Source organism: Neodiprion fabricii, chromosome 3, assembly GCF_021155785.1.
Source record: "Neodiprion fabricii isolate iyNeoFabr1 chromosome 3, iyNeoFabr1.1, whole genome shotgun sequence".
NCBI classification, from domain to species: Eukaryota; Metazoa; Arthropoda; class Insecta; order Hymenoptera; family Diprionidae; genus Neodiprion; species Neodiprion fabricii.
In genome coordinates this window covers 39,582,989-39,597,722 of record NC_060241.1, presented here as the reverse complement: position 1 = coordinate 39,597,722, position 14,734 = coordinate 39,582,989, and the positions used below count along the sequence as shown (strand labels likewise).

The window sequence follows — 14,734 nt, the reverse complement described above, 5'->3', positions numbered from 1 at the left end:
TCGCGACGCTTTGAAGTAAGCTGTCGGCAGGCTGGCACGAAACGGTGGCGAAGCTCGGAGGCGCGAGAGGACTGGACACCCCCACCTCCCAATGCAAATTCGCGGAAGAAGGCCTTTGTAAACACGCTCGCTTTGTAGGTGCGAAGGTAGGCGCGGCGACGACAGACCGCTGCAGGATAGGCGAACGGGCGTAGGTGGGTACCTACGTGCCGTATTCTGATTCATTGAACCCTTCCGTTGGGCTGCGAAACAAAGTCACGCCGCTGACCGTGGCGTGTGAACATTAGGAGGTTCATACTCGGCCGAAGCCGAAGCGCCGCGCGGCATGCTCGGCGTTACATCGGCATCCCCTTTGTCGACATGCTTCAACGGCGTTTATTTCCTATTCCGACTCATTGGAAATTGAGGAATACACTCTGTACATCGATAAAGTGTAATCGTCGGGCTCCGCCGCCCGGTCCTAACCACGTAAAACGTGTATTATATATCTGGGAAAAAGGCGACAAAGCCGAAGTTAATCCCCCTCCCTTCTTTTCCGTCCGCGTCAATCCAAGGACGCCGGACGGTTCTTTGACCGAAATTGAAACAATAATTTTTGTGTTCAAAAGACAGAAGAACTGGGTTTTTTTGTCTTCAACGCGCAGCTAAGTACTCGCTTTCCTTTGTTGTATTCCAACAAACTTTGCCAACTGAGATTCATTCTTGATTAAAACTTTAAATCTTGTATTATATAGAGCACTGAAATTTGTTCCGATTGAACTCGATGTATTTGAAAAACACTGTGCAAACAAGTTGTACCTTTCCATTTTCAGCTAGATGACGAATCGATCTTGGCGGCAGGCTATATTGTCAGGATCAATTTGCCAGCCAACGGTACAAACGGTGCAGCCTCTAACCTAAGAAGTCATCTGCAGTTTTCAACTGTCCTGACGTTAAGATGACCCAAGACGATTCTATCTTAGCCTGTTTCCGAAATTTTGTAACATTTTCTGAACTCTTTCTATGCGGGATTAATAATCACGGCCCGATGATGCTCGGCGTGCGCGTCACGTCCAGGTTCGGGAAATGGCGACGCAGGTTGACGGCGAGGGGAAAAGCGGGCGCCGCAGGTCCCCCGAGGCCCAATTACTCCGACACTCGATCCTGGCGTCACAGCTTGGCTAATTCGCGAGCGAACCCGCTTCGGGGGAGGGTCGTATAAATCTCTTTCCGCAACCCCGGTCGCATCTCCCGGCTTCTAGCCACTCGACCAGTTCTCTGCGGGTATCAAAATCGACGACTTCCGACGTACCGACGTTTTGCATCTGCAGCTCTGACAGCTGATCAGGCACTACGATTTTTCCAAAAACGTGCAGAATCCATACAAAGTTATACTGTCTACCAGATCATGGCCATTGACGGTGTCGATGGATTTGTGAGCGTCGGTTCGGCGCTTATCAATAACTTCCAAGATTCGTTCCAGGAGTGAAACGGCACCTACACCCAGTACACGTAACAGCAGCTGGCCTCAGTACTTGTAGGAGTAAAATTTTTTCCCTTATAGACAGAGGCGGGCGGCCAGAACATCCGGTTTTGGATCGTGGCCAGAGGTGGCGAGAGACTGGAGGGCGTTGCTCGGGTGAGCGGGAAACTCCGAGGTCGGTTTCAAAGTTTGCCTATTTATTATGATATCGAAGGTACGTTGTTGCCGGGTTTATAATATTAATATTATCTTTTGAGTCAGTGCGAGATGATAAATACCAACGTCGCGTCGTCGCCGAGGAGTCTGCAGACACGGATAAAAATTTTCCAATCCGTTTAAAGAGGTCGAAGAGGCCCGCCTGACGTCAAATGGCCAAAAAATTGTTTACTTTTCTTGCGGGGTTATACCAGCCTTAAACAAATCCCATCGAGAACACAGCCACGCCCCCCGGTTTCCCCCCTGAAGGATTTTCGACGTAAGAACCAAGCTTCGAATCAAGACGTCAGCGCCGCTCGTTCGCTACCGCAAGTCATCGTTTTTCGTGCCTTAACCTTCATCGCAGAGCCGTTTTTCTGCGTTTCCGCCACCTGCGAAGATTCACGTCGCCTCGTTCGTTCTGCCGGATTTTTCCATCACCCGTAATATTACCGATGAGAAGAAATATCAGTGCTGTCTGATGGTTGAAAGGTGACAATCGTATCCAGTTCTGATTTGCTAAGCTGTGTTACGATTCCGCAATCATAAGTTTGTCTCTCCTTTCTTCCGTTAACTCGTTTTTTTTTTCGGCTGCGTTGTGCTCCGTCAATATCCGTCTTCGGGTGTAATTTTCGGCTTGCTTTAGGTCATAATTTGACTGCCAGCTGTAAGAACGCTACGTAAACGAACTTTTTCGTTTATATAGATTGAAAAAAGAAACGCGGAAGTATGCGAGACTGCATAACCGAAACCGTGAAAACACTAATTCCTTCCTGCGCGAGTTCCGCGTACCCGTATTATCATATATGTATACACGCGGGGTACGTTTCGTAAGATGTATATTTTTACGCTCGTTTTTAGACCTTAAACATTTACTCAATTACGAGAGGAAAACGGTATATGGAATACGTTCCGACCGGTTCTTCGAGTCGTAAACCTCATTAACATCGCGTATCGAACGTTAATCCCCTTCGCCCCCTGATCGTCTTTGTAATCCACAGTTATGTGCCGAGTTTCAATCAATACCGTCTCACTGATACTCCTATGCACATCACGGCTGCACACAACGGAGATGCAGAAGGTAATGTCAGACAATTTCCGCTACGGACAGTCTGATCGATACCCCGAACAGGCAATCGTTGTCAGCTGGATGTCGCCTGAGAACCCCTTGGCAGTAAAAGCTTGTACGTCTGGGTGATAAAGGTCGCCTTATATTGTTCTGCATCGGTATACGGAAGACGAAACGCGGCTTTACCTAGCACAAGACACAATAAATCCCCCTTTCGCCCCATGCGTACACCCCAGCGACTTTCAACCTTTATCGAAATGCCAAGCAGCTTATTAAGTAGGCTAATATCCCCCTTCCTTGCTCTCTCAGCCATTCCATCCCTCATGTTTGACTCTTGAAGAGGTTACAGAGACTGTGAAACTCGTTCCGTACCCCAGACTTTGGATTTGCTGTGGACAATCCCATGGAGTTCCTACCACTAGTCAATGTTGAGGTACGTCTCAGAGTTGGACACTTGAATTGATGGAATTTGAGGTTAATACCATACCAAGGCAACCGAGAAAACAAGCACCGTCATCAAAATATATCGCTAATTAAAATCGTACGCATACACCCGTGTTTGACGATATACAAGCGGCGATCTAATTTCCATGAAAGCTGCGTGTCGTACACGTGGAATCGAAGGTTCTGATCCCGTCGTTTTAAGGAGCAGCCTTCGTAAGGTGATATTAGTAACTTGGTGCTCTGGAGCAGGCGTTCACGTGTTCCCGCCTTTCGTTCGGTCGTCCGTCTACGTATCTCAATACGAGTACGTGCCTGTACAATGTACAAATGACACACACATGGAGAAAGAAAAAGATGTGCATCTTCCGGTTTTACTTGTATGTGTGTCCACGTCGTCTGGAAGTTGCAGATGATTGATGAACGAGTCGCACGGATATTTACCCACACTCTTGAAAATATCTCCTCTCATTCGACTAATGACTGTCTTGTAAGAGACACCGTGTCACCCGCCTCTTCCTCCCCTCCTCTCGCCGCCCCTCCTCACCCCGCGAAACTAACGACGTTACTAACAAGGGTGGTTTCTTTTCCTGTCTTCAAAATTCTCAGAGACCACCCCACCACGTCTCACCTTCCACCGAGTCTCGTGCTTGATGCGCGTGTTATTCACGCGCGGTTCAGGACCTCGATCATTCAACTGTGAAGACGATACGACGCCGACTGCGAACAAGGTTGTTGGCGCACGGGAGAAGGAATCTTGGTAAGGTTCCTCCGCGCTGCTGATATTCTTAGGCGAATGTCCGAATGTCAGCGAGTCCTGTGGGCAGGAGCGCGACTTGCAAGGACGTGTGTCTCGTTCGTGAGTCCAGCACGTGCAGGATCGGACGGTTTCCTCTATTTACTCGACATCGTGAGACCTAGGGTTGGGTTCAGTGACTGGCCTGTCATATTCATGTATTGACACCGAGCTGGTTGACTAATGGACCGGTGTTGTCCCAGGCTCGCGTTACCGCGAGGGTGCAGAACCGAGGCGAGGCAGTCGATTCCCTCGATTCCCGCGATTTCCTCGATTCCATCGACTGCAGTTCAGCTTTCGCGAAGGATAAACAAAGGCCAAGGCAATGCGCCGCGCGCTTGTCGAAATTGGTAGAATTTTCCGCGTGCAGGAATAGAAGGTGTATGTGCAACTGCGAGCTGCCGCTTTGCGATGTTAGAAGGGCGGAGTCGGGGTTGAATTTATTGATTATCGGGGCTCGTTGAAATGGTCTTTTAATAAAGGCGGGTGGCGGTGGTGGTGCGGGATTTCACCCCGTGGATTTCCTTATCTTCGACTTTACATATTTATAAACCTTTTATTGTTCGCTTGTCAGACCGATGTCACATTTTAAATACAATTTTAGGATATTATATTAGGCACAGAGTCTGTACGCAGCTATAGCTTGCGAGTGTGACATTAAGGGTCTTGGTGCTGATGCACGCTCGAAGGTTCGACAAGAAAAAAATAATAAATAATAGGAAGTAGCGAGAGAAACGTCAATATGGTCGGGAAAAGTTTTTCAAATCGATGTGAATTTGAACGGCTTTTGTAATCCCGCGAACCGGATGAAGAGAGAGAGAAGACGTGAAAAATGAAAAGGAAGAATCTTGGGGTGAAAAATCGTCCTGGAGGAAAAAGCCGCGTCATCAATCTTTGAACGCGTGTACTTCGCTCGTCCGGTTTCGAACTCGAGTAACGCGAACTCGACGGCGAAGACGAGAACAGAGAATCGACGACCGGGGAAGCTGGTACCAACCTATCTGACACGCATTGTCCACCCCCATATTTCACCACGCACCCTTGACGCGTCTCCAAACACGGCGTGTTCTTAGACGCACATTTGCAGCGTATCGCGATCTCGATTTCCAATTTTAATCAGAATCCTTTTGGTCTACGAGTTGATCGCATCGAGTCCGCGAGGCATCTAGGAGGCTAAGACTGATGCATCTACTGCGCAGCTATGTCGATACTCCGAAGTGGCATCTGATACAAAGTTAGTTGAGCGATCGCAGAGCCTGAATTTGCCGTCTCCTGATCCCGCTTCATCCCACCGGAGCCAACATCCACGAAGAGAGACTTGAGCGTCAGGCAACAGGATACGAGGGCCTTTAAGCCGGCAGACTCGATGTGCGCAGCTAGTTTAAAATGTACGGCTTCATGGTTCGTTACCAAATTAACCCTCTCGTGCCGAGAAGCCATTCCGCGGTCATGCTCGATGCACAGATTGTTGCGGAGTGTAAATAAGCAAATAATGTTGTGGTTATCTTGGGCTTGGGTCAACGTTCCGAATTATCAAAACTCCGAATATTACCAACGTGCACATGTGCCGCGAAGAGTTTACCACAAACGTGAATGTTAATGACGTTCGGAGTTTTGACGGTCTGAAGTTTTGAGAAATCGGTACAACGTTCTGCCTAAACTACAATTCACACTCACCACGGATCTTCTGTTCATCTTGTAGCTGCCTTTCCAAGCTGTCTTTAACCTCCTTCTCCCTGAGTACGTCCATCCTAAGTTCGGCTGAAACGTGACAAAAGTACATTATGAATAATTGTCTTTTTATCAGTAAATTCATCGTCATTCCAACGGTCTCAATTCCTTCGCACCACACTCCGCAGTCTAGAATAGCCCAATTTGACGCGACTAATAGCGTCTCTCTCCCGATTGTTTCGGACTTTTGCGAGGAACCCTCATCTTCCGAGATTCGAAATGCCTAATCTGGTTCCCAGTGGCTCTCCGGGGACCCAGCGACTTCCACCAAGCCAAGCAGGGGGCGGTGGATCGTCTTTAGGGGGGATAGCATGGCGGTGGGACACTGGCTGATGGTGAATCCGAACATTCGAGAGTGCTCGCCAAGGGACGAGTACAGCGAGAAGGGTAGTCGAGGCGGTGGGATACATTGCTCGATTTGAGGAGAGGGAGCGAGAGAGAAGTGCTCGGTGCAGCGCGGCTTCTGCTTCGCTTCTTAATATAATTCTATTAGAGGTAACTATGCCCGCCCTGGTTGCTCCGGTTCCCCGAACTGGCTGGTCGCTCCGCGATGATCCGTGCTCGCGAACCGTTGGATTTAATCACGGAGCCAGTCGACCGTGCGATATTCCTATTCTCATCTCTCGTCCTGCGGGTCTCCGGCTCTTCATTTCTCCGGCGATGAAATTGAGGACTGTTATTGCCAAATTAACCTGACCTCAGCCGGTGCTAACTGCTGCGATCCTTTCCCATCTTGGACCCGATCTTCCTCGGACTGAATTATTCCCCGGTAGGTAGAGTGCAGGTCGAGTTCCGAAGTGGAAGGGTCACTTCACCTGGCGAAGGGACGCTGGTAGGAAAATCCACGGCCAGGATCAGGCTCTGTCTAATAAATTAATCAACGGCGTCTCCTCTCGGATGCAGTCTAACGAGGCGTGAGGGTAGGAGGGACTCTGGACGATGATCGATAACGAGGTTAAAGTGGGCATAACGGCTGGTGAACGCGTTTAATTTTGCAGTAACCGAGGGTTTTCGCAGCGATTTCTTAACAACGTTGCACGGCGTTTCAAATTGAATCTCTTCGATCGAGCCGCCATGCAACTTGCGGAATAAAGCCGGTCGACGTCCGGGCGGCCGGCCAAAATTACCGGACACAACCACCAAGGCTCCAATTTACCTCGAGCTCCCTTTCTTCCTTCCTTCCTTCCTTCCTCCCCTCGTTCATCCCTCGTCCCATCTTCGAGGTTACCCGCGATCCTTCTTGGGATATAAGAGGCGGGTTTCGATGCTGGACTGTTTTTTCTCCGTATTCAAAGAACCCCGAGCGAGTTTCACGCGACGAGGCCATAATCGTCATTTTATCGACTGCCATGTACTAAATTGACCGAATTATAGCCTTGGCGGCGACGGATCGTTGCACCAAAAAGTAATCGAACGGAGGGGGGAAAAAAGGGCGAGCCTTCGTCCCTTCTCGCAAACCGAATTAGGCGTCTTGATTTAGAGCCGTAGAATTTAAAACTCTATCGGCTTACCAGTTCCACATTCTGCCTTCCGCCTCTCTGCCTGCCGATCTGCGCCACCTTCTTCACTCGATTGGAATTGGGATACGACCTTGTTCAACGACCCGTGAATTTTTATTTCCACACCTTCGCCGAGGGCTTCAGACGACCTTTCAGACATTTCTTAATGTACGTACCCTCGTCATTCCGCCCCTTGACCGATTCCCGAGAGTTATCATTTAAAATGCACTCCCGCAAATGCGCGTGCAGCCACCATATTTACTACCTTGAGATAATTTTCGGCGGTCGAAAAATACATCAAGGTTTCAAGAGAGGGGAGGATAACGAGAAGAAGAAGAAGAAGAAAATTGTGGATAAGAAGAAGAATCGTAAATCAATTATGCGGGAAAATGTGCGTATTGAAATTAGCCTGCGGGGTCGTGAGCATTAAAGTTGCAGGGATTAATATGCGAAGAAGTGTGTGATGCTGCGAAAGCACATAGTCACTTTCCCACCGTGGCTGGTACATGGGGGATCCGATTCTTAAGTGAGGCATCGCCGCGTCCCCCTAATTCAGGCTCTTTCGCAAACTCTATATCATTCTTATTTCAATTAGACTCGGTCTCAGGTCGTAAACTTTGAATAACGCGTCAGGGGATTCTCATTAGATGTTGAAAACGCGGTGAATTCCACCGCAGGTGAAAAATTCTCTTCTTTCGTGCACGATGCGGGGCGGGCGGGAGTGAGGGACGGAGGGAGGTTATAACGGTTGGCCGATGAGAATTTTCCAGCCGAGAAAACGCGGCTGCGAATTCGCGAGGCGAGTGGATTGGAAGGGCATGATTATTGATTAGCGACTGTTGCACCGCCGTCCTTAGCCCAGAGTCAAGTCGAGGCCACGTGCTAAGATATTCGCATGCCCGGAGGCCCACCCTCAGAAACAACAAGGCGAACCGCCCGCGGCTATTCGCCTATACAGGAGTAAATATCGCCCGTGTAGATGTGCGTGGTGTACATTTTCGCGCACACATCGAGAAGCCCGGGAACGTGTATAAATAAGGCGGATGTACCTACAAGGGGCGGCATAGATCGGCAATCGCTCCGCCGGTATAATGTGGTTTCCGTGTTTCGAATATCGCGGGAGCGGAAAAGACATTCGCTGGATAAATATTAGGCACGCGTTGAAGGCTTTTCTGAAATAATATGTTAATTTTCTTACACAATGGGAGACGTGAAATCAAGTTAGAAAACGTGTCTATCGCGGCCGGAAAAGCATAGGGAGTTAAAAGAAATGTGAAATGAATTTAACGGAAATTATTCCCGACCCTGATCGAGCCACAGCCATCGTCAATGGCCATTCAGATTTGGAATATAAATAACTGGGTAGGTATTAATAATGCGAACGTTAATATAATTCAATCAAGGGGAGGCAATTACCGTCCTGGAGTCTAACTTTCCAGCTGCCTGGTACCGTGGAACGCCTCTTGCAGAGCAGAGCAGAGTTGAGTGGAAGTGTATTTCCAATGAGGCAAAGAGAGAGAGGGAGAGAGAGAGAAAACGAGAGATAGAGAAGGGGGGAAACATCTCGGAGGTCTAGCTAGGTATTTATGAATTTAATTTAACTGATGGATTAAGTGCGGTAATAAACTATGGATAGGAATTAACCGGGGGATTATTTTATAATTTACAACGACACGGGAGGAGCGTAAGGGGCGAGGCGTCGTTCGTTTCGTACTTGTGAACTTGACGCGAGTGCAGCTAGTTTGCATCGACGAATTTTGATCAAAGCTGACCGCGAATTGAGATCAATCGATCCTCATTCTCAAGCTCAGCTCTCCCGCTTCCCGTGGCTAGATTTGAATTTCATAAATCCGAAATCCTAATCCCAGCTAATCCTAATGTTGCAGTGTTTGCCTAGACGGTAGGGGCATTCGCGAAGGGTTGTAGAATATTATTGTTTCTACCCTTGCATATTATAGTTGAATAGTAATTAAACGTTTTCTCTTGAAGGGTGGGCCCTCCCCTTCCGGTCGAAATATAATTGTCATTACGCGAGGGCCAGATCGCGAGATCCCAGGGACAGACTCCGGTTGTGCAGTTCGGTGAAACGCCTTAGCCGCAGTTTTCGATGCTGCAAAATTTTCCCCGTTTTCACGGTGCGCGAGGGGCCACCGTTTCTTGCACGGCTCTGCCGGAGGGCCAAGGGACGGAAGCATGTTCCCAAGTTTGGACGTTGACGCGACTCGTAGAAGCCAATAGTTATCCGATGCAGATTATAATCCTGGCCTAGAATAGAATAGTCTACAAGGGTTCGGTCCGGGTTTAAGACGGACTTAGCCGGTGTTCCGGCTGCTGGCCACTTTGCCTCCCATTAACCATTAACGAAAATAGGATTACGCTACAACGAATAGCGGCTTTCGATGTAACTCGACCATTTCTCCTGTTCCCTGCGGCAGGCCGCGTTTTCCGCAGCAGAACCGCAACCGAACGTCAATAAAACCCAGAAGTTTTCAGCTTTACACTAACTCAAAAAACACCCATAGGCTTCTCAAGTTTCATTCGATCACGATCGCCGTTCCCAACGAATTTTTTTGGGTAGATACTCGCGTTCCGGAATTCAGAGAAAACGGTGATCGATTAGTCATTCATCCAGACGTCACTCCTGATTCGGGTCTAACAATAAAACCGTAATCCGCAGAGCTGGAAGTGATCAACACTTTTATCGCACGCGGTTCCGACGTTTGTCCAGATATGCAGCCACTTTGAACTGTACCCGCTGTTCACGTATGTGCATAAGTAATATAGACAAATCCATTTGTTAACACGAGAATGTGCCGGCTTATCAGCAGGTACACTTTGACGTTTAAAGAGATACAGGTGGTTTTCAGCCCGGCTCACCGCGTCCCCAGAGTCGGCTGTAAGTGGTCAGTCGAGTGATACAGATATGTAGGTACATATTTGTCGTACGTTGCTCAAATGGACAGCAGATGGTCCCTCGGTTCAGCGCCGGCGCTGGGACAGCACGCGTTTTACTGCACTCTTAATTACCTTATCGGTTAAAAGCGATCCTCGGAACAGATAGACGCCCGACTTAGGCCGGACTGTTCGTTGCGTCTTTCGGAATTTCGCACTCCGCAAAGTTCGCTACCTCGAACGTCAAGTCGGATAGCTTGACGGTTATTCGAGCTTAGCGACGGCTCGACCAATGTTTTCACGTTCAATTAACACGGGCGTACGTCTTGATTCCTGATTTTTGTCCCGGTAATCCGGCTCCGTTGGCTTGTTAGCGGTTCCGAAAACACGAACGAGCATGCAGGAACATGCACGCGTGTGCGAAAGATAGCGTCGTCGAGGACGGTGGACGGCATATGGTCCTACACACCCGGGACAAGGCTCGATTTCGATCAAAGCATTAGCCGATCAAATATTAAACAGGGTCTATTATACGGGGAGGTGTTAACACTGAGTAAATAGTTATATTAGCGCGACTACAGCGGCGGCCCGTGTGAGTCGAGGCAAAAAGAGGAGCGGTGTACTGCATCGGTGTAGCTAGAGCCGGACTAAAAGCGTCTGTCAAACCGGAATTATAGGCTGAACGGACGCGCGTGTAGACACCTAGTAATCCCGATACTCGCATGCCGTACCTACCGATCGCCGAGTGGTATATTGGTAATATCTATCTCCTGAAAGGCTAACCTTCGGCTCTTCGCCTCGGACCGCGTCGCGATACGGCCGAAAGCATTTTCTGGTTCTGCCGATAGCCTCGGCAGGTCCTTTCCGCCGGTGGTAATCTGTCGAGTTATGGCGGCCGCCCGCTTACGATCCCAGAATTACGAGGTGCGAGCTATTGATTTCGCGAGACGCGGGGACGGAGAATCGGCCGATTTCGAAACGTCGAAAATTCCGCGTCGCCCGAGTCCTTTTACTCTCGCGTCCGCAGTAACCAGACGTCCTTCGAATCGCATGTCCCGGCCACTTACGGGTCGTATTAACACGAGCCGACACCGGAAATGCAAATATCACCGTTAATTTCTACGCTGCAATTTTCCCCACAGCATGGCGCTCGCTTTGCTAGTTGCAGGTAGCCAGCAGCTGCGCTCTACTCGTGTCACTCGATCTCGATCAGCGATATTACTGGCTGTCCCTGGGACCATGACAGTAATTACACCCGAGTTCATGCGTGTCTCAGAACTGGCATCGACTCCTTCCGTATATCGATAAATCTGCGCGTCATTTTTAGGAACATAATTGTCTATGTGCGCTATTTGGGAACTACAGCGGATTTCGTGAAACGGTTTTCGGCTGTTCGGGGTATGCTTCGAAGGAAACGATCGTGATACAAGAGCGCGCGCCGGGTAGACAGGAATATCATCACCCACACTAGCAGATCCCCTTATTTCAGTCGCCTAACGACTGCAGACGTGGTGAACAGACCTTCTTGTTTATTTTTAGATCGTAAATATCCACCTGGTATTGTAACAAGACGTCAACGCGCGCTCAACAACGACCCGCAGGACGCCCAACTGCCAGCCCACCGATATGATCTTTATGGACTAGTAGATGCCGATTCGGAAGTTTCACTCGCACACTTTTGTTTCCATCATCAAACTCCTCGTGCTCCTTTTCTCTCGTCTTCTTCCAGAAGGCTCTTTTCGCGGGTGATTGGTATTGCAATACTGGAATTCAAGACCAAGCGATCGCTGAATTTTTTCATCTATCTTCCTAATAGTGACTTGCAACCGTTTTACTGCGATTTCAAAGAAACTGTTATAGCCAGAGTCCACAAAAAAAGTTCATCGGAACCTCGCGTTCTCTGTGGCGTGCGGCCTTCAGCAAAAGTGCGCGTTGATTAATATAAAAGAGAAGCACCGTGCATGCATAGCCGAGGCTGGCAAACAGGAGAGTTTTAACTACCGTTTAATTATGCAGCTCACCAGGATCAAAAAGGGGTAAATAAAAGGAGTTATTTACAGACAGTTAAAAAGAGGGTTACGAGAGAACGAGGAATTATATGCACAAGAGCAACTTGTAGTTCGTGTCGTGGTTAACGATGCCTTTTATTACCACAAGAAACGAGGATTTTGTTACAGTGCAACTTTTCGAGCTGCGTGGCTTTCAGCCGGAATCGCACATAACCAACCACTTTATTCCTTCGGCTGATGAATTTACGGTCACCGAGGCCCGATCTGTTGCAGCAGGCCGAGGCGAGGAGCATCGACTGTCACAAAGAACGATCAAGTAAAAAGTCGAAAGCTGACGCGACCATCATTCGTCAGCTAGGAAAAAGGACAGCAAAACAAGTCGACCAGTTTAGGCACCGTAACATGGAACGTAGAAGATGGCTAGGAGAAATGGCTTCGGATCAGATGCAGGTGCCCTTTTCCAAACCCATGAATGAGACGAAAGGTCAAGAAGAAGGATCAGGCCCAGTCAAGTGAAAAACAGACCCACCTTCCAGTTTTCTGTAAAATGAGATGCTGGGGTCGAGACCAGACGCCACTTACCCGCGTGTTCGGCTGCCTCTTCCGTCGTCGACTTCCGTTGCTTGCCAGACACGACAGACAAGGTTCGATCAGAATTTCTATTCCGAAACCCGGATGATCGGATCATTGCCGATGAACGGGATGGTAACTCCGATCCAGCGAAGCGAGGCGTGTTTCACATTGCTCGGGATCGGAAGTCACAAGCCACGCGTGAACTTGCGGGTTCATTCGCAGTCTGAATCTGAGATATGAGAGTGAATGAAAACATTCGAAATGTATTTTTTCATGAGACGATGGAGTCAACCCCTGATTGTATCGTATTCTTTAGTTGATACTCTATCATGTTTTCTCAAAATGACAATCATTCGAGGATACTTTGATGTGACAAAAGTGGTTATGAGAGTTTTTTGGATAACTGATTTAGTATCTACCGTCCGAACTTCAAAATTCGAAGTGGTGGAGCAAGAATAGAAGGATCGACTTTATCACGATGGTTAAATTTCTTTGAGAGACGCGGAAAAAATGCGTTAGAATGGTTTCCACCTACTCTAGAATCCGGCAGAGTGTTGTTAACATCGGTGGAGGACACCTTGCGAGGTTCCGTTGTCAATTTAAAAGAAGAGAGGGAGTACTCGCATCGCCGTGGCTGGTGCAGCGAAGCGAGCTTGGCAAGCTACATGGGGCGAGTTCTTTTATTGTTAAGTAAATAATCAACTAGTTGTTCCCATGTTAGGGATAATTTATTATCCTCTCGGGGTTCCTGCCCCTTCCTTCTCCGGTTCTCTCTAGCGCGTTAAAACTCTTAAATTCCGCGCGGGTGCAAAGCGCGCGTTGCGCCGCGCTGCGTTGAGTTGCGTTTATTTTCTTCTCCCCGCGACCCTTTCGCCTCCTCGCTCGAGCCGTGGGCCTTCTAAGTGGTGCTATATGCTAAGGCCCGAGGTTTCTTTAATTGACAATCGGCGGGCCGCCCTCCCGGAGCCTGCTCGTGGGTCCGAGGTGGTATCCGACAAGCGGCCGGCCGCGGCAACATCGTATTGTCTTCGGATTTTCTCCTCCTTTTTATCCCAGCGCCCTCTTCTTTTTACTCATTTTACGGGAACCGAGGTATATGCGCTCTTCTGGCCTCGTTGAGGGCCCCCGTTTGAGACGACATACCTGATCCTCTCCTCTCCCCTCTTCCCTTCTCCTCGCCCAACTCTTAAGCTGATCTCAACTCGCTAACTTCTTGCCAGTGCGCGCAGGGCAAAAATAATAAGGCAACCAGCCTCGCCGTACAACCAGTTTCTGTATTCTGGCCAATAAACGCCTCCAGTCCCTATACCATAATGCCCCGCAAAGCGTTAACCGCGCGGATTGCTTCTTCGGTATTTCAACTCTGATTATTAACATCAGCATCGCCATCTGCACTTGTCGTATACATATACACATGTCCGATTCTTAGTCTTACTTCAATTACATACATTCATTTTTGTGTATTCCAATTTATACGCTCGTATAGTAGCAATTTTCTGCCTCAGATTTCACGTCGGTAGAAGGAAATTCAATGCCGTCATGAATGCAGTCGTTTAACGTTTCGTTATTTCCAAAGATTTTATTGATTACGATTATTCGTTCCGCTCTATCTCAAGCATTCACATTTCATCGAGGTTCAAAAAAAAGTTCTTGTTGCCTCTAGTTCGGAAAAAATACATTATACGTACAAATTTCCAACGACTCTCGAGATTGTAGTCTTCAGACTCAGCGATGAGAAGAAAAATGGTTTACATTCACGAATCGTTCGACTTGAGGGTTAAAAGACGGTTCTAGTTCAATTTCCTTTGATCCAACGATTTTAATTTTGTAGAAGGATAATCAATCATCGCATTATACATTATACTACACAGGTATAATACATTGCGGATCGGCTTAATTAAGAACGATACTCTTCCGTTTTAATCACACTGCACGAGCAGCGCATTTAGCACGTCTCTGCGGTTGGTGTATTTTTTTTTTTTTTTTTGATGCAAGCTGCACTTTTCTCTCAACAATTTCCCAAATCCATATCCGATAAAAGAGAACGATCGAGACGAAAAAATGGAG

The 14,734-nt window shown here is 48.3% G+C and overlaps 1 protein-coding gene across 3 annotated transcripts in view; it reads right to left on the bottom strand.

Annotated features, from left to right (window-relative positions):
• Window positions 1-14,734, bottom strand: part of LOC124177872 (dachshund homolog 2) — a 183,044-nt gene that overhangs the window by 34,170 nt on the left and 134,140 nt on the right. For all 3 annotated transcript variants that reach the window (XM_046560766.1, XM_046560767.1, XM_046560768.1), the window contains one exon: window positions 5,641-5,724. In XM_046560766.1, coding sequence (XP_046416722.1) covers window positions 5,641-5,724 — 84 coding nt within the window. The remainder of the gene's footprint in view (window positions 1-5,640; window positions 5,725-14,734) is intronic.